Here is a 19630-nt window from a genome sequence, read left to right as displayed (position 1 = left end):
TGGTGCTAAGGTTCACAGCTTAAAGTTCGTGAGGGTCAATGATTTTGTAAGAATCTATTATCTCTAAAAATGCAGAACAGTGACTGCATTTGTTATTAGTTCTTCATTTCAGTCATAGCATTTTTTCACATCTCCAGTGACAGCTTTTTTGGATTGCAGCCTCAAGAGTTTCTTGAAAGGGAAGGGAACAGATCAGAAAAACGTTATCAATCATTGTATCCAGAGGTCTGTTTAACTCCATTACCGTAGCCCAGAATTTATACTAGAAATAAGAATGAAAATCACTGGTCTTAATAACTGCATTCCTAATATTCTTTTCATTCACATATTCCCTCAAAATTACAGACATTTTCTACACGCAATAGGCTGCTTAATAAGACATGGAAAGCAAATGCAGTGTCAAGAATAGTAATGCTGAAACAGTAAGTAATTATTCAGAGCTATGGAAGAGATGGAAAAGACTGAGAAAGGAAGGGTTGAGAAGAGAGAAGCCCAGAAAGGAAATTGAGTAAGGGAGATGTGGGTTGTGTAGACAAGGTTAGGAAATAATAAAAATGAAGATTGAGTGATAGGAAAGTGAAAAACAAAATGAAAGTGGTCATAAAAAAGTAACAGACTTGGGCCTAGATCCAGAAAAGCTCTTATGTTACTTCAAGTATGTTACAAAACATATATAGGGAATAGAAAAAATAAATTTAACAATATACTTGGCAAGACCTATCAATTTTAAAAAAAAAAAAAATCACGGAAAGATAACAAACAAATCTAAGAGCAATAATATCTCAAGGAAGAGAAGGACTTGGGGGTCCTGGTGTATGAAAAACTAAACATGAGCCAGCAGTGTGCTCTTGCAGCTCAGAAAGCAAATTGTATCCTGATTGTCCTCCTCTGCTCTGCCCTCGTGAGGCCCCATCTGGAGTACTGCATCCAGGTCTGGGTCCCCAGTACAAGAAAGACAGAGAGCTGTTGGAGAGGGTCCAGAGGAGGGCCATAAAGATTATTAGAAGGCTGGAGCACCTCCCCTACAAAGACAGGCTGCCCAGATAGGTTGCAGATGCCCTATCCCTGGAGGTGATGAAGATCACATAGAATCACAGAATGACCCGGGTTGGAAGGGACCCCAAGGATCATGTAGTTCCAACCCCCCTGCCTGGCAGGGCCACCAAACATACACCTTTACTAGATCAGGTTTCCCAGAGCCCTGTCCAACCTGGTCTTGAACACCTCCAAGGACGGGGCATCCACAACCTCCCTGGGCAGCCTGTTCCAGGACCTAACCACTCTCCTAGTAAAGAACTTCCCCTTAACATCCAACCTAAATCTTCCTTCTTTTAACTTAAAACCATTTCCCCTAGTCCTGCTATTATCAGCCTTTTCAAAGAGTTTACTCCCCTCCTGGGAGTACGTTCCCTTCAGGTATTGAAAGGCTGCAATGAGGTCACCCCGCAACCTTCTCTTCTCCAGGCTGAACAAACCCAACTCCCTCAGCCTGTCCTCATAGGGGAGGTGCTCCAGCCCCCTGATCATCTTTGTGGCCCTCCTCTGGGCACAGAGGTCCTTGATAGGACCCTTGATAGGTCCTTGATAGGACCCTGGGCAGCCTGATCTAGTATTAGATATGAAGGTTGGTGGCCCTGCCTGTGGCAAGGGGGTTGAAGCTTGATGATACTTGAGGTCCCTTCCAACCCAACCCATTCTATGAATCAGAAAAAATGTCAGCAGAAGACTGGAGTGAAGCTAAATAGAATATGAGCCATTCGTGTCACAGGGTGCTTTCTTGCAAGGAATATGTGTTATCCCTATTAATGAATCTTTGGATATACTACAGATTATACACAATAATTTCTCAAATGAAAAATTGCTGGATCCACTATAAGGATATCATTTGACAAAGGAAGCAGAGATAGTTGTATAACAGAAAATCTTACAATCATAAAAATAACAACTGATAACCATTTGACTGTAATGATGTGTAAACATTCAAGTCCAAACTAGTTATATATGCATACACCCTCTTTCTTTTTAGAAGTAATAGTTTCACAGGTATGAAAACAACTAGAACTAAAACCATTTGAGAGCAAGCATTTGCCTAGAAAATATGAATGGCATGTGAAAACTTTTAAAGCATACTTCACGATCTGCTGGGAAGCTACCATTCAACAAAATGCTATGCCTCATTATACATATACACACTAAATATATATACTCTAACAGAAGAGCTATTAATTCATTATATTTGATTGATGAGAGCAACAGCATCATGTTATGTAGCTACTGTAAGGCATTTGATAAAAAAAGCCAGACCATTTGCTTAAGGTAGAAGTATGAAAAAGAACAAATTGTTATGTATTAAAATGAATGAAAACTACTTATTAGATTAGAAAAATGCACTTGTGAATGAAGAAACATATAATACCAAGCACATCCTACTGTGATTCAGAGGTTGTTTTTGACAGTTAAGCTATTTTGTATTTTCCTCAGTGTCATGAATGCAGGAATAAGAGAACTGCTAACCTGATGGGCAGAAAAATAAAATATCTGGAAAATTAAAAAACACTTTTATCGCTGCAAAACAACCTGGATTGTTATATAACCTGCCTTCAGGTGAACAACCTGTTACAGCTGAAAACAAAAGCATATATCTAGGGGAAAAACAAAACAAAAAGAAAAGCTATTGCATAGTGCTCTGTCCTGAGGAGAAAAGGGTGAAGAGGACCTGAGTATAGCAGGTAGCTGAGTATGAGCTGCTACAGGTAAAATGGAAGAGCAAAAAGAATCACAGTTACTTCTATTTCATATTGACACACAGCTTCTATTGGGACAATAAAACAAGGACAGAAAGAATTAACTCATTTTAACATTACAGATAATTATGGACTGGAAAACTTCTTGTCTGATTCAAAGTAGCTTTACAAAGACAAAGAGTTTCTTTCCTAAAATATACATGATCTCAAGCAGAAAATAATCCTGAAAGATCCCACAGTCTGTACTGCTCAAGAAGTCAGCCCAGTCAGAATAGCTCTGTTCAGCTACATAAGCTCTGAAAACATGTACACATGTGGGAATAAGGCAAATGCTAGAGCAGGCTGAAGATGCATTCCTTGATGCTCCCCTTGCAAATTCCCCCAGCATTCAGATGCCAGGGCAAATTAGAGCCAAGAGGAGAGATGCACGTTTGGGATAGACTGCAACCCACAATGACGTGAAGACTCGGAGCAGTGCTGCAACTCAGTTTTATGACACAGGCTGAAACTTTATCAGTTCCTTCAGATGGTTGTAAGTGCAAGAGAAAGCTGACCCTTTTTCCTTTCTTTCCTTCTTTCCCCCTGCCTGCTCCCCCTATCCCCCCACTTTGACTACACATTTTTCAAATATGCAGAATCAAATGCAGTAATCCAGACATTGCAGAGATGAGAAAGATCTCATCTCTGCAATGTCTCATCAGGCATTTTCAGAAAAACATGTGCTAGCAACACATCAGCAATTAATAATGCTAGCAAGGCATATTAAGAAGGAATACAACTTACAAAGATACACTTAGATGAGAAACTAAGTGTAGCTTTTGAAACAATCTACTAAGCAGAGGAAGATATTTAGCTGTGTTTTAGTGTGTAAACACTATTTTAAGGGGAAAACGGGGCAGAAAAGCTCTGGTGGCACTCTTAAAATGCTAGAAAATTAAAACAACTCAGCACTGAGAGGGACACAAATGGGAACACTAAGTATTTTTTTACTATTCCTGACTTCTCTGAATAAACAGTAGGTGATGATTGTGTCTATACTCTAAAAACCTCAGAGGCAAATTAACAATGTTGGTATTGCCAACTGTTCCCATACAAGCAAGTAAATACAAAGTTTGGGCATGACTGGAAAATAAAACCTTTAGACTGTTAATAAGTATTTCATGGTGCAGCTAAACAGTTAATCAGCAAGACAAAGATATATTAACTTGACATTGCCAAGTATGTTGAATTTTTGCTACCAAAAAGCTAATTTTTAATGATTCAATTTTTCACAAGGCTCTTCAATTAAACATCTTGGTAGGAGTAAGCAAAGCCAACAAATGAGGGAAAATGCTATAATTTAAAAAATAGGAACTGCCTAGACATAAAGAAGTAGTTGTAAAGGAACTAACAAGTAGACAAATGAAAAAGCAAAGTGCTTTCAGGTTGTAAACAGAATATACTGAATGATGAGAAGGAAACATGGAAAAGCAACACAGTTAATCAACAACACAGGGAATTTACTTCAAGCAGTTCTTCAGAAAAACTGATATTGTTGTCTTCGTGAAGACAATAGAAGATAAAAGTTCTGGAGACTAAATATATAAATGCAATACGACAAGCCAAAAAGGTTTGAGAAACAGCTTGCAAGGCTTTTTATATTTTTAAAGTACATCAACATCAGGCAGATTGCCAGAGTGTCTGGAGGTCTGAGACATAAAGGTGTAAAAGGAGCACTGAGAGAATCAGTGAATTAAATGAAGTTTTTGCATCCAGGCTCATAGAAAGGACCCGGAAAGAAATTCTCATAACAGAGCTGTCCTTAAGGGCGGCTGTTGAAATATCTATCTGAACATTAAGGTGTCTGTAAAAGATGTTACAGAAAAATCAACGAAGAGAAAAATAAGAAGTTATCAGGACCAGCTGGTGAGATTTAAAGGAATTCAAGAGTGTAATTCTCAGTACTAGAGGACAGGAAGAAGACAAAATAGGCAGCCAGATCCAAAAAGGGTATGGGAAAGTGGAGGGAGAGGTAAATTTAAGTTGGTTTAGGTTAGGCAAGACACGTACACAGGATGATTTAACAGGAACTGCTACAAATAACACAAGTGCCTCCTTAAATACAAAATTTGAAAAGTCATTGTGGAAAATCCTCTAAAGGTATGTTAATTCTACAGTCAATACAAATGTGAAAAGAAACTAAATTTATTCAGATCTTCTTAAGTAGATCAAGCAGCTTTGTCTCTCAGGGCTCTCACAGAAACTGAAATGCCTCAGAAAGACAACGCGAGGCTAAATAAGTGGCTAAGAGGTAGGGCACAAAAGCTAATAGTAACAGTTAGGTCTTTTTAGTGGAGAAGTCTTTCTGCTAATGCCTTTGATGTTTAATATTCTCATAAGTGACCTGAAAAATAGGGGGGTGAATAGTGATATAGCTAGGTTTGCTGATGATATGAAGGGTAGTAAGGATTAAGATCATCTGCAACGAGTTGAAAAAGGATTTCACAATGTTAAGTGAGTGATAAAATGGCAGCTGGAGTTCAATAAAGATCTTAAGGTTGAAGAGTATATTAAGCAAACAGTGGCTAAAAATTTTAGTTACTTGGCTTAAATTAAAAAGCAACAACAACAAAAACAACCTACTTCTGAAAAAAACAACATTGAACAGAAACACAAGAAAGACAGTTGTAATTGCAAACATTTTTCAAAACGGAATTACAAGACTCTTAGTTGATAAAGGAGTGAAGCACTAGATCAGCCTGTCCATGAGAGGAAAAACAGCCTAGCTGGGCATTGAGATAAACATGGGTAAGTACTGTGAACAAATTACACAATCTGGTTGCTATGACAGCTCAGCACTGGGTTAGCTGCCTGATTTAGTCTGGATTCTATGAGTGAAACTAAAGCCAAAACTTACCAGCATGAAGCAGATGCTGTGTAATTTTTGTCTATGAAAAAGTAAGTCCTTATGCGTTACCTATTCTGAAACAAGTTTCTCCTTTCCTCCTTAGATGAAAAAAATTGAGTTGATGTGTGTATGGGAAGCCTGAGTGCAGCTAACAACATCTCAGCCATTGGAGTTAACTAAAAATCACTCAAGCCTTCTACCAGCAGAAGAATAATTAGATTTAAGACATTTTCAAGAGAGAAAGAATGTATCCAAAATGTTTTTTGTCCCCTTTGACAATGGTTCAATGACTGCAGAGGTGGATTTAAGTGTAGAAATGAAGGTGCTCATATGAAGGTCTAATGTTTTCCAAGCAGTATTTTGACCCACAAGAACAGGCCTAGATCTAAGACAAATGAGTGACAGTTAACTAGTACAGAGAAGGTGATCAGATAATTAAAATAAGCTGTGTCTATTACTATCTTTCTTCATAGCAGTAGTGATGCTTTGAAGTAATTTCACCCAGTAGTGCATAGAGCAGCTGGAATGTGCATAAAACATTTTTCCCCCTCCCCTCACCCCCTTTTTAAAGTTTTTAGGTAAACTAAACCAGAACCTCTGCTCCAAAGGTGTCCTAAATGCATCCCAGCCCAACGGGGACACAGTAAGCTCTGGACCCAGAAATGATTCATTGGACACTTCACCTTTCTACAATTTGCCACCATAGGAAAACACAATCTGTGCCTAAACCATAGAGACAGTCCTGTGGAGTTATATGCCACTGGGGACAGCAAGTCATTGCTGTCCCTCCAGAGCGCTCTCAGACATTCACAGAAGCAGTCACCAATGGCTGGAAACCTGTCAGGAAGTCCACACCAGAAAAGCATGGCCCAACCCTACCCTGATATCTAAATGGAAGGGCAGGAAATAGTCTGCCTGTTACTAGAAGCCCCTGGTTGTTTTACAGTTGGCTGAAAGGTTGTGTAACACCAGGCAGCTGATATTGGCTCACTTCATAATATATACATTTCCCAAGCATAATAATTTCGCCTTGAGCATAATTCATTGCCCAATGTTTTGTCTAGTTTTCAATCATTTAAGTTACTAAAGACAAATTTTCTTGCTGGTTTGTCTTACTTGCCTTAGTGTAATCCCCTTAGGGAAGAACATTAGTAACTTGTGCTTTTTTCCTCCTCTTCAACGAAAGAGGAAAAAAAAGGAAAAAGAAAGAAAACATAACTGACTCACAACCTAATTTGTAAAGTTTTTTTAAACTTATGAGCCTCTTTTGACTCACCTTTCTTTAGCTTTCTGTGTTTTATTTTTAACGGTATTTTTACAAGCATGTCCTTCATGTTGCTAGGTTTCAAGAGAAAAGAAATAAAGGAAGAAAACAAATCAATATTTCTTTTAAAGACAAACCTTTGCCAAAAGTCCAAAGCAAAGCATGTTCTTCTATTATGTGCCAACCTTCCCAACACATTTTTTTCTTAATTCCACTTTTCTACTGCATACAAAACCATGCCAGGGAGCAACAGCAAATAGTGTCACAGAAAGGTGACCCAAGAATATGAGGTGCTGAAGAAATAACTGTGAACTCATATATCATATAATTACAAAATTTCATTTATGTGGTTCCACTGATGTTCTCCCCTATGTGCGTGTACATACATATGTGGGCACACATACAAGTCTGCATGTAGCCAGTGAACCAAGAGACTCAGAAACGTTACTGAAATGCAAGGGCACAACAATATATGCAATAGATAAAGAAAATAAGCAAAATCACTTTGAAATAAATCCTGTTGAAACTGCAGAAAAAGTGTAGGTTGACAAAACAGAGCAATCAGATGAACTGTGACAGAAATATTATTGCTCCTCACCAAAGGCATTCAGACAAGCCATCAGTGTCAATAGAGTAAGGAACTTCTTGACACAGCCAGAAATACACTACAAGTAGAAACTGAATGATTTCTTTGGATGATGGGAACACAGCTTCGCACTGGTTTTGGACAAATTTGTAATACTGGGCAGGAGTACAGTCTGAAATTTATGGTGTTTTGGAAGGAATTAGCATGTTGTTGATTTACAGCAATACAGCAAGACAAGCCCACAAATATCATTTCAGTCCATTAACACAAACTCGGTGACACTAATAAAATGAGACCCAGCTATGAAATGCTTCTTGTTTTATCAATGAAAAACCAAATCTCAGTGATTCTATTTATGAAGGCACATTCAGTTTTTCATATCTTCATCTGAAGAACACGTAAGTCAAAACTATAAGCAGTCTCACAGAAGATACCCAAAAGATTTCAGAGAATAAACAAAATCTGAAGAAGATCATTGTTCAGTTTTGATTTGGATTTTAAATCAAGGCCTTTTTAGAAAATTGCCAGAATTCAGACCCAACCAATTCTGGCCTCACAGGTTTTATGTTTAGCTGTCATAGTGGATATGAACAATAAAGCAAACACTTAAGAAACACCACAAGCTATCTCAACAGATCTAACCTGATAGTTCATACAGATAAACCTGCTTTACTGTTGTGAGCCAAAAACAACATGAATGAAAGCTATTTAGAACTGAATAGACACAACACTAATAGTTGTACATAGAAATCTGACTGGACTTTAAAAAAAAAGTGAAACATTATCTGCATAATTTCAGACTTCTTTGTACATTATTCATCTCTATGCAAGATTTTAGTTTAGTACAACACAAGAAATAATATTTATATTATATTTATATTATTTGTAGGAGTTAGCATCAGTATAATTATTCAAATTTGCACATTAAAAAAAATAGGGGGAAATAAACAACCACAAGGTTATTTTCCAAAACAAAGTGTCAAAATCGTTTTCCCTTTTAAAGACTATCTACCTTTCACCATTTAGACTCCAGAATGTACTTCAAATATATTCATAAAAGTACATCATTTTAACCTTTAATCTGTGTTCTGCAGTAAGTAACGGTAACAACAGAAACTACCGGGAAAGAAAATAACAGAGATAATCCAAATTACAGACCTAGGAAATTGCAAAAGAAATCATGTAGTTAAACTTATATTCCTTTATGAAAAGGGTTGTTTTTAAATAAAAAAGGTCTTCAAATTCCATAAGTTAATTCTTGCCACCAAATACAACTCTCTATATATACATATAAATATATAGTGGACCTTGGCAAATTGTTCAATATTATTTTATTATTTAAAAATCTTTTCAGTCTAGTTCTCAGCATAAACTGAATGTTTCCAGAACAAGCTATTACAAGTATTGGCTCCTTGGGATGTGTTTTTGTGTACTTGAGACTTTTTTAATTTCCATTGAAATTAACAACATGGCATATTTTATTCTTGCAGAAGTCAAATGCTCATATCAATCTAAGAAGCATTATACAAATATCTATTCTATTCACTCACAGTGCTGCCCTTCAAAAAAGGAAGAAAAATAACTTTAATAATTTAGTGACAAAAGATGTATTCATAGTTCAAACTCTGACTTCTTCAGGAAAATTACTGTTTATAAATGCCAGTTATACCATTTAGCCAGAAATGGAAAAGCCCTTCTCAGTCACTGAGTGCAACTCCTACTACCAAGCTTTCACCACGCATAGCCAGCTCACCTGGATCCTCATAAAAAGGGATCTGTCTCAACCTGTTTGTTAACCTTGGAGATGAGCCCTTCTGCATTTTCAGCTCCAGTCTGAACTTATTCAAAGCAACACTCCTTTGGTTTTGTGTCAGCAACAGCTTTCAAAGTATTTATGTCTCATGAAGATTAATACTTTTTAATCAAAATCATCATCTACCTTTTATTGCAGAAATAATAAAAATCACACAGGTCTAGTTGCTACCTTCTGGCATTTTTATTTACAACTGCTACTCATACATTACTGTGAGAGATATTATATGAACTCTTTATGCTTTAATGTTTGGCAAGTGCATTTTACATCTGTATATATGTGCAAATAAATAGTATTTTTCAAACGTTTTCTTTCTAATTTTCACTGTTCTCATACTTAACATTTATTGCCAAATCATTTCATGTTTCCTTGTACCACTCATAAGGCTTGTAATGTACAATTTCTTATACAGTATGTAGAACGGGGATTTAAATTTCTCTTTGGCCTCTGAGGGCCACCGTAATACTTATTCCCTCGTGTCCTTCCACACAACTTTGCAAGCTCCCTCAGCTTCTAAAGATCCTGCAGTAAGATTCAAATATGGCAGCAAGACATCCTTAGACAGCCATATCATAATGCTCACAGGCTCTGTCCCTTCACTTTCTATTTATGCTTTTCCTGCAGTACTCTCTTTAATTTTACTCTTAATTTTTTCATTCTCTTTCTGTTAATGGCTCTTTCCACAACATGCCATCTGTTGATACCTAAGGACACAAAGCTCAAAAAAGAATTGCAATAAGAAACGACTGCAAGAAGTAAGTTCAAATAGCCACAAGGAAGAGGTAAAAAGAAATCCAGTTTGCTGTTGGTAGTCACTTGCCAATATGTGACATTTCAGATAGATAGCTTGCATCATAGATTCATGGAATGGCCCGGGTTGAAAAGGACCACAATGATCATTAGTTTCAACCCTCCCCCCCCACCCCGGCTATGTGCAGGGTCACCAGTCACCAGACCGGGCTGCCTAGAGCCACATCCAGCCTGGTCTTGAATGCCTCCAGGGATGGGGCATCCACAACCTCCTTGGGCAACGTGTTCCAGTGTGCCACCACGCTCTGTGTGAAAAACTTCCTCCTAATATCTAACCAAAACCTCCCTTGTCTCAGGTGCACAAGTTGCCAAGACACATATAGCTATGACTCTGAATGAATGACTAGTGATTGAACAAAGACCACAAAATGACAAGGTCCAAAATATGGGAGTGTCATTTTAAGATTAAAATTTACATGTGATTTCTGATCTCTCCTAAAATTAACAGTGCTGTCTAGCCCTCCAAACTGCAGGACTTTTTTTTTTCCCCAGGAATCAAGAAATCACTGTGGTTGGGAGGGACATCTGTAGTCCCTTTAAGCAGCTGCAGCTCCTGCTTAGAGAAGGCAGGTTGCAAGGGTGGAGACACCACAACCTCCCTGAGTAACCTGTGCCACTGTTCAACTATCCTCACTGTTTTCTCACATGCCCTCACATACGTTTTGATGCTACCTTCAAGAAACAAAGACAATTATAAGGCATAAGTGAAAGCGATAAACAAACAAGTAAAATAAAGGAAAGATATGATAACAGAGATTCTCTAATTATTTGTAATGAACAAAAAGTAATTTCTCCGGTCATTGTAGAAATTAGCATATCTCTTAAACTGAGGATTTACACTCACACCTCACACACACAGCTCTGGGTATTACTGTGAAGTGAAGTGCATGTTGGTGTTGCACAAAGTCTTAAAGCAAAGGCAAATACATGAAGTTGACTTAGAACTTGCTTTACCATCTAATAAATATATTTATATATATATAAGCAGTATAACTACTCTCCTCTCCTGCCTACAAATAATTTATCAACAATGCATTGTGAAAGCAGCAGTTTCTAATTTTTTCACATTCTCAGTGAAGTATTTACATATGGATGCTGCTGTGATTCTGACACTGCAAGGCAAGGAGTGTTTAAATAGCTGCAAGTCAGCCAGCACATAATTTGGAACATGCATTTTTCTTTCAGCCCCTGTGATGAGAGGAGGAGCTACACTGAAAAGCTAACATATCCCACCCCTCCTCAGTGTAAACAGTAAGTAAAATTTCTATATACCATATAGATTTTTAGAAGGAAGTTAAAAGAGAACTGAGAAAGGTTTCAGACAGATACATACTCTATGTGATACCTGATCATTAGCATACATGCAGATGGAGAAAATAAAAAATACGCAATAATGGCCTCTGAACCCACAAGTGACACAATATGGGGTACAAGTCAGAGGCCATGAAGGGAAATCGGGACATCTCAGCTTAGTCCACTTGGTTTTTTTCCACAAACACTTGTTCACAAGTTTAATAAGAAAATAAAAAAGTTACATTAGGCAAAAGCTCTGCTTGTTAGTAACTAGCAGGCAAATTTTACCTATAAAGTTCAGACACTATTAAAAAACAGAAAGACAACACTAACTCTATAACAGAAACAGCCTCTGCAATGAAAAGAATGACAAATCTCAATGAACACATTATTTAAGTATCATACAGAATAATAACAGCTTGACATATGCTGAGATCAAAACACAGTATTCCACTTCATTCATAAGCTCCCAGAAACGATACACTGCTCTGTGTACATGACTGCCTACTGACTGAATTAAATCCTTTCACCATTAAGCATTAGCCAACTGGCTAGAACCTGACTGCGTTATTTCAGAACACTCTTTTACTATTTTCCTTCAACCAATCGTTTAAATAAAACTATAAAACTCAAAATGAACTTCAGGCAATGCTTGGAATGCATTTCTTTTGTTTTCAATTGCTTTCTTATGCTTCTCATCTACATTGCAGGATACAGGAAAAAAAGGGAACATAGTAAAGAAAAGTAACGTTAGAAAAAGGAAAAAAGTCAAAACAACAAAAAAACAACTTCTAAGCATTTCCACAGTCACCACTATGTGTTCCCAGCAAAGTTCTGAGTACAAGCAGCATTTATAAGTGGGTGTGAGGGACAGAAACTACCAAAAGCTAGGAGTTTTTTGTCACTTACATTTATCCCAGAAGGTTGTTGCCATTACTTCGGCAGTGCTCTCACTGGCTGGAAGGATCACGTGACCCAGGGAACTAAAATAGAAAAGTCTCAGTAGCAAGGAAACTGAACCAGAAGCACATTTGCAAGAAAACACGTATCACGGGAGTAATAACGCCCTTAGCAGTGAAAGGTGATAAATCTAGATGGAAATCTATCCTGTATTGAAAACAAACTGCCTTGTGCCATTCAGACTGGCACCAGTCCCCCGTTCAGCACACGGGAAGTGTTTTCTGCAATAAATCTCAGTCGGTGTCTATACGTAACTAAACCCAGTAACAGCCCTAATAAATCTCAACAAGTTGTCAGGCGTTAAGAGAAAATCTAATCTGTTACATTTAAAAATAAACACGCACCGCTGAAACTTTTTCATCAGAGATCTTTATGGTTGTTTATGTCTAGAAGGGAAGCAATTTTTTTTAGAAAAGCATATGCTCTTCAAGTAATTAGAAAAGCTGTAAACACACTAAAAGATTGCTTTCAATTCTTTTACAAGTAATGCAGTTGCAGAGCTATACACTATTAAAGTACGCACCATAAACCTGAAAATTCTAAGGCTTAAAGAACCAAAGGCAAAGGCTGCACAGATTAATTTGTGACCAAATACACCATATACAGTGCTATAATATTGCCTGATTTTGAAGTTGCTACTTATTTCTCCATATCAGAAGATTGCTTTTCCAGTTTTGTAAAGCTTCTAGAAATAGTTCCAGCACAATAATGATGTTTGGATTACAGGAAATGCACATTACCTTTGGTAACAGTTACCACTGTCACCATTTACTAGTTTATCAGATTGACTAGTAATCAGATTGATCTAAATCTACATTTTATATTATGTTAAGCATTTAGTAATTTCTAATTAATGTCAGGATAGTTATTACTGAAGGAAACATTTCTGAAAGATGCAAACAGCAGTATGATGAGGGCAGTGATCAAGAAAAAAAAAAAAAAAAGAAATATGTTGTTCAGATTAACAAAACAAGGATGGGAACTAACTTTTTGTTTGACTCAAATTCAGTCTTGCAATTATAAGCAAAATAAATTCACCCTTTGAATGCAATACCTTACAAGGGCTTTGCACAGTCACATGATGGGCACAATGGTTGAGGTTGGAAGGGACTTCTGGAGGTTATCCAGTCCCACCTTCCTCCTCAGAGTCCCCTACAGCACATTACCCAGGACTATGTCTAGATGACTTTTAAAGATTTCCAGGGAAGAAGATTCCACAGCCTTTCAGGACAACCTATCTCAATGCACAGACATCGAGTTGGTTTATTTTTATTAAACCATAGAGAAAAACGCAAAGCTATTCACAGTAGACTCCCACTGTGCAATAAAAGTTGAAATAAGATGAAGAGAAGCCAGTGAACCAAATTATTCTCATTTTATTGAAATAACACACCAAGGTGGTTCTTCTAAATACTAAAATCTTAATTTTCCCCTCAAAATTGTACTTCTGTATCAATATACACATACTTCCTCATGGACAAGAAGCTGGACATGAGCCAGAAGAGTGTGTTTGCAGCCCAGAATGCCAACTATATGCTGGACTGCATTAAAGGAGGAGTGGCCAGCAGGGAGAGGGAAGTGACTGTCCCCCTCTACTCAGCTCTCGTGAGACCCCATCTGAAGTACTGCATCCAGGCCTGGGGCTCCCAGCACAACAAAGATGCAGAGCTCTTGGAACGGGTCCAGAGGAGGACCACTAAGATGATTAGAGGGCTGGAGCACCTCTTTTATGGAATAAGGTTGAGGGAACTGGGCTTGTTTAGCTTGGAGACTCTTAGAGCTCTGTGAAGACTTCATTGTGGCTTTCCAGTACTTGAAGGGAGCATACAGACAGGAGGGGAAATGGCCGTTTACATGGATTGACAGTGATAGGAGAAGAAAGAATGGTTTAAAACTGAGATGGGAAATTCAGGTTCTATATTAGGAGGAAGTTTTTCATTCAGAGGGTTGTGACATACTGGAACAGGTTGCCCAAAAAGTGTTATGATTACAGCAAGAGTGGGGTTGGTCTCTTCTCACTGGTGAAATGACAAGGGGAAATGGCCTCAAGCTGTGCCAGAGTATGTTTAGGTTGGATATCAGGAGACACTGAGGGTTGTTAAGCACTGGAATAGACTCACCAGGGAAGTGATTTAGTCACCATCATGATTTAGCAGAGGGTTGTTAGTTAGGGTACTATGGTTAGGTCATGGTTGGACTCAATATTTAAGGTCTTTTCCAACCTGAGTCATTCCATGATTCTATGATTCTATGAACACTGGCTTATAGAGTCATAGAATCATTACGGAAGAGCCCACTAGGATAATCTAGTCCAGCAATCAATCCATCATCACCATGCCCACTAAAGCACTCTCTGAGAAATCTGGTTACAATTACATACTCTTCATTGATCTAAGATGCCTGGATGAAAAGTCATCCCTTATGTCATCTTTAAATGTAACGTTTTACTGCTGGCAGGCTTTACCATCTGTCAAGAGAATGTTAAAATATGTGTTAATGCCCTTCTGAGAGTATTGTCACACTGTCAACCTTTGTGGTCAGTCTTATATGGTTTTAGATATTTTATACCATATTTTTCCAAATTGCACTTTCCAGTTTGAAATTATGAAAGCTGCAAAAGATATAGTGGAATGCTGCAGCATTTCTTCCTCTATAAATAACTTATTGGACAGAAATATATGCAAAACCAACCTATAGGCAAAGAAAGTAAATCAAGTGACTAAAGGAACAAATGGGGGAAAGATACACACTGCCTTTGAGGCAAATAGCATAGAAAAGAAGCAGCACATCATCTACAAAAGTACAGAGCCTTAGGTGAAAAAGATGAAAGAATGCCAGTAAATCCTGGAGACAAATACAATGAGGAAAGCAAAGCATCTGCTTGCACAGCTGGAACCATGGCACAAGGTCTGTAACTCAACAAACCTCCTCTTCCCGTGTATCAGCATAGATGGATACAGATATTAGCGCACTGCTCACATGAATTCATCAAATGAGAAATTTGCATTTCAATATCAAAGTGAATATTTATTTACTCAAATACCACTCAATATAGACCTATTATTTCATAAAATTTCTACTGGAAGTGTGACAGAGGCAAACACATTTGACAATCTCGTACTATACTGAACATTATGGTACATTATGATTTTCCAAAAAGAATACTAATAACTGCAGAACAGTTTTGCCAATTTAAATTGCTTGAACAGTATATCTGTATTCTACCTTCTTTTTCACTAACCAAGTTCTTGAGCCAGGAGAAAACAAGTAATCTTTTTCAAGTTAATTGTTCACTTACTGACAGAGATGTGACTAGCTTGAAGTCATTTCACGAGAAAGACTCTTTATAAATTAATAGAATAATTAACAAGCAAAACAGCAAGGTCAGTAGATAATTTCATACCTATTTTTAAACACATTATTTTGACCACTTTCTGTTCGTAATACTAACATATCCTCAAACAAATTTCTTTCACCAGCACCAAATTTAAATATTTCTGCTATCACCAAGTTTCAATACTTTTTAAAGGAACCCTTTTCAGCAAAAAAATATGAAAAATTTCAGGAGAAATGTGCAGAAATTGATTACTAAGTTCATCCTTCCTTATCCTCATCAGTCATTTTCAAAATGACAGCAGAGAAGCACTGCACATTTTAGTTCTAACTGGCCTACAAAACAGGACTAAATTATATCACTATTTAAATCTCTCTCTTCCGTGTAACTGTAATCCAGAGCCATTTGAACAAACTCTAGTAATCTTGTTGCAAATATTTGTTTTTTAAAAACCTAAAGATAAACCTCTGAAACAGATGGCTATCTAATTTCTTTAAACTCACCTACATATCTCTGCAAATTAACTAGTTTCTAGATATAAATCTGGTCAAAGCATTAACATACACATTACACACAAGCTGTTCTCCTGGAAAACATTATGCTCACATAAAACATTTTAGCACATTTATTGAATACTTATAATTGAAGATATCAAGTAGTGATACAAAGGATCATATCCCCTCCCCTCCTGGAAAAAATAAAATCTAGTTAGCTTTATTTGAGTAATAGTAATAAAAATTCCTCCTACTCTAGAGACGGCTGCTTCTACAAAAGGGTTCTTTTCTCCTTGTTTAAAATTAATTCTCAGTTCTCATCCCTACTAAATGAAACAATCCCTATAAGAAACAAATTTTGTGCTGCAAGTGAGAAGAGCATGGAAATATGAGACATTTCCTGATCTATTTATATGTTATGCAATATTTCACAAATCTGAGACAATAACTTTGCCACCAGCTTACAGATAATATTCTCAATAGATAATAGATAAGCCAGTTTTATGCATTCCTTACATCCTCTAAGAGAAATGGGGAAAAGATGAAAAACCCTAGGGTTATATAGCTTTATATGACACCTGCCATCCCAGTTATGAATACGTCACATCTGCTGTACCAAATATTGCAAAGTTGGTCAGATCTGAAAGTCCTATTATTTTTGAAGGCTGATACATAAGCATTTTCAGTTAAAACAAATTAAGTAAAACATATTCATGCCATTTTGTGTAAATGCAACTAACTGGGTTATTTTGATACGATGCAATTCCATGAGACATTTTGCTGGATCGATTAAGCAAATTCAGCCTGTTTTAAAAAAATAAAATAAAAAGAAGTCCTCATCAACTTCTTCTGTTATCTAATATTACTAATCAATTTAAATTCTGTACAACTGGAATTTAGCCTTCAATACAGAAGAGAAATTTTGTTCAGAAAAATATAACCACAGGAGTATGAACCAAGCAGCTGGACAACTAAGAGTCGAGTCAGTGTTCAGGAGCATTGAAACTTTCACAGAAAGTCTCAGGCTGAAGCAGGTTTTTTTTTTTCTCCAATAAAACATCTGTTATCAATATCAAATATGTAATTTGGGCCTCACATTTCCCATACACCATTCAATAACAAACTCATTGGCATCATTATCACCATCTCCTCAATAAAGTTCAGATTTATATGAACCTAGAAACATAATGTTAGAAGTGGTTTAAATCAAAAGGTTAAACAAATTAATTTTCTTGTAACAACTGTAGAGCATCAAGGTAGACAAAGTAAATTTCATGCACTGGACAGATTCCTTTTATCTGCCGTGGGCTTTATGATAAACCCAAGAGTATCCAGAAACTTTTTAATACATAGATAGTTGTTTTTTTTTCCTCCTGACATCAAGTTCATGAATACCAAAGTCATCTGAGCTAGGTGAATCTGAATTATTTATACTGCATGGATTTAACATCTGAAGTGTCCCAAATATAATATTTTTCCCCACTACAGCCAGACTTCACTACAAACTGGAATCAACTTCCTTGTTTTTCACAGAAACATAATTAGGCACAAACTGTGCAAACTTTTCCTAGCATTAAACTGATGCCCCAGAAAATGCAATCTTAATTGATTTAGTGAATCTAGAAATTCTTTTACTGTTTCCGTTATATAATGGAAAAATCCCAGCAGCCTACCTGGTTAAAGACACAAGTGACTATTATTTATTGGGGTACTTCCACATCCAAATATGCAATCAGGCACAGATGGAATAAATGTGGTTCTCGTAAAGCTACAATCATATGACCTCTTGAAGTGATACAGAGAGAGAAAGTCTACAGAGTTTAGCAAGTAAAATGCTTTGCTGGAAATGTACATTACAGAGTTGATTTAGAGCTTCATTAACATTCATAAAACAGTTGACACTGAATGCTTTTATTTCTATGAGATATTAAAAATACATTTGAGAAAGTGACAATTAAAATAAATATATGCATTCCATTGCATGAGTCTAGACCGGATAAAAAAAATGTATACGAAGATCCATCTCCATTAAATTTTATGATATTATTGTGTACACGTATTCTAAGAGTAACAGCTGCCTGGAGTGAAGAAGCATTGTTAACATCCTGACAAAACCAGACATGTAATGAGTGACAGGCTAGTAGTAACGTAGCAAGGAGTCCTTTTCAACTGTTTCAATACCTACATGGTAGTATGAGCCATCTCTAATCAAAAGAAATTTTCAGAGCTCAGACACTCACTGGTAAATATAATAAAGGAATTGGCAGAAGAACTGAAGAACACAACAGATATAATAGGTGCATACATACAACTGGAGAGCACGCATAAACACAAAAATCTTGGAAAAAGAGAAAATGTAAGGAGGGAAACAAAGGAGATACAAAGTTCACAGGGATGCATTAACAGTCTGTTGCTTTCTGGCAATCATTATATTTATGTTGTTACCTGAAGAAGGCCGAGTCCTCCTGATGGTCACTACGGCTGTGTAGACATGTTTGAAGTATTATTCAGATACAGCATTGATCAAATTGCAAACACAGTGGCAAAAACATTAAAACACAAATTACAAATTCTGCTTCATTACAAATACCCTGTATGCTGCCACAACTGCGTGTGGTCCAGCAATTTAAAATTACTTATCAACAGAGTCTGAAATCCCAGATTTCAGTACAGTATAGATGTATCCTAAGCAAGCTACTCACTCACACAGATTATCCATCTTTAGTGAAGAACGTGAAGAGTTTCACAAAAAGATCCCATAGAAAATACAATATACAAGACTAATTTTTAAGATCAGAGATCCCAAACAAAACCAATCTGTAAAGACTATGCGAAGACTAACACTGGTAGGGGTTAGCTCTTAATCTTTTACCTTAGAAAATTTCTTCCTCAGAAATATAGGAGTAAAATGTAAATACTTATTTTTTCTCACTCACAATACATTTTTCATCTAGTTTTCTAATAAGAAAGGAAGAAACAAAGAAGTCATGTTTCTAGGATTCAAGAACACAACATTTCAACCCAAAAAGAGAGTAGTTTGCCAAGCAATGAGAAAATGATAACCACATTTTATAAGTGATTAAATATCTTAATTTAAGCAAGTATCAGAATTCCCAGCTAATTCACACAAACCAGTATGGAATGGAAAACTAAATTTGCTATCACAATCCTTTCCAGTTGAAGCTTAAATAAACATCAGAATGGATCACCCCTGCCTTCTTACTTTAGTAGCAAAATTTAATAACAGATCATTTAAATGTGGGTAATTCCTGAAATGAATAAAAGCTTAGTTAAGTCAAGGAAAGGCAGTAACTATTTCTTTTTATGGTTTGCTGTGACATGGAAATTAATTAAAAAAAAAAAAAATAAAAAGGATGGAAAAGGAATGGATTAGAAGCTTGGTAGGAGAAACTTATGAGAGGAAAAAAAAATAGAAAATAAATTC

The 19630-nt window shown here is 36.7% G+C and overlaps 1 protein-coding gene across 3 annotated transcripts in view; it reads right to left on the bottom strand.

Annotated features, from left to right (window-relative positions):
* ESR1 (estrogen receptor 1) overlaps positions 1-19630 on the bottom strand; it is a 175167-nt gene that overhangs the window by 140209 nt on the left and 15328 nt on the right. Inside the window, exon 2 of one of the 3 annotated variants that reach the window (XM_032443211.2) lies at positions 12307-12380. The exons of the other annotated variants lie outside the window; for them this stretch is intronic. Coding sequence (XP_032299102.1) covers positions 12307-12380 — 74 coding nt within the window. The remainder of the gene's footprint in view (positions 1-12306; positions 12381-19630) is intronic. 3 annotated transcript variants of the gene reach the window in all.

Source organism: Coturnix japonica, chromosome 3 (assembly GCF_054131305.1).
Source record: "Coturnix japonica strain WE chromosome 3, WE-NBRP24, whole genome shotgun sequence".
NCBI classification, from domain to species: domain Eukaryota; kingdom Metazoa; phylum Chordata; class Aves; order Galliformes; family Phasianidae; genus Coturnix; species Coturnix japonica.
Note: the sequence above shows the minus strand (reverse complement) of the source record. Positions and strands in the feature narration are given on the sequence as shown.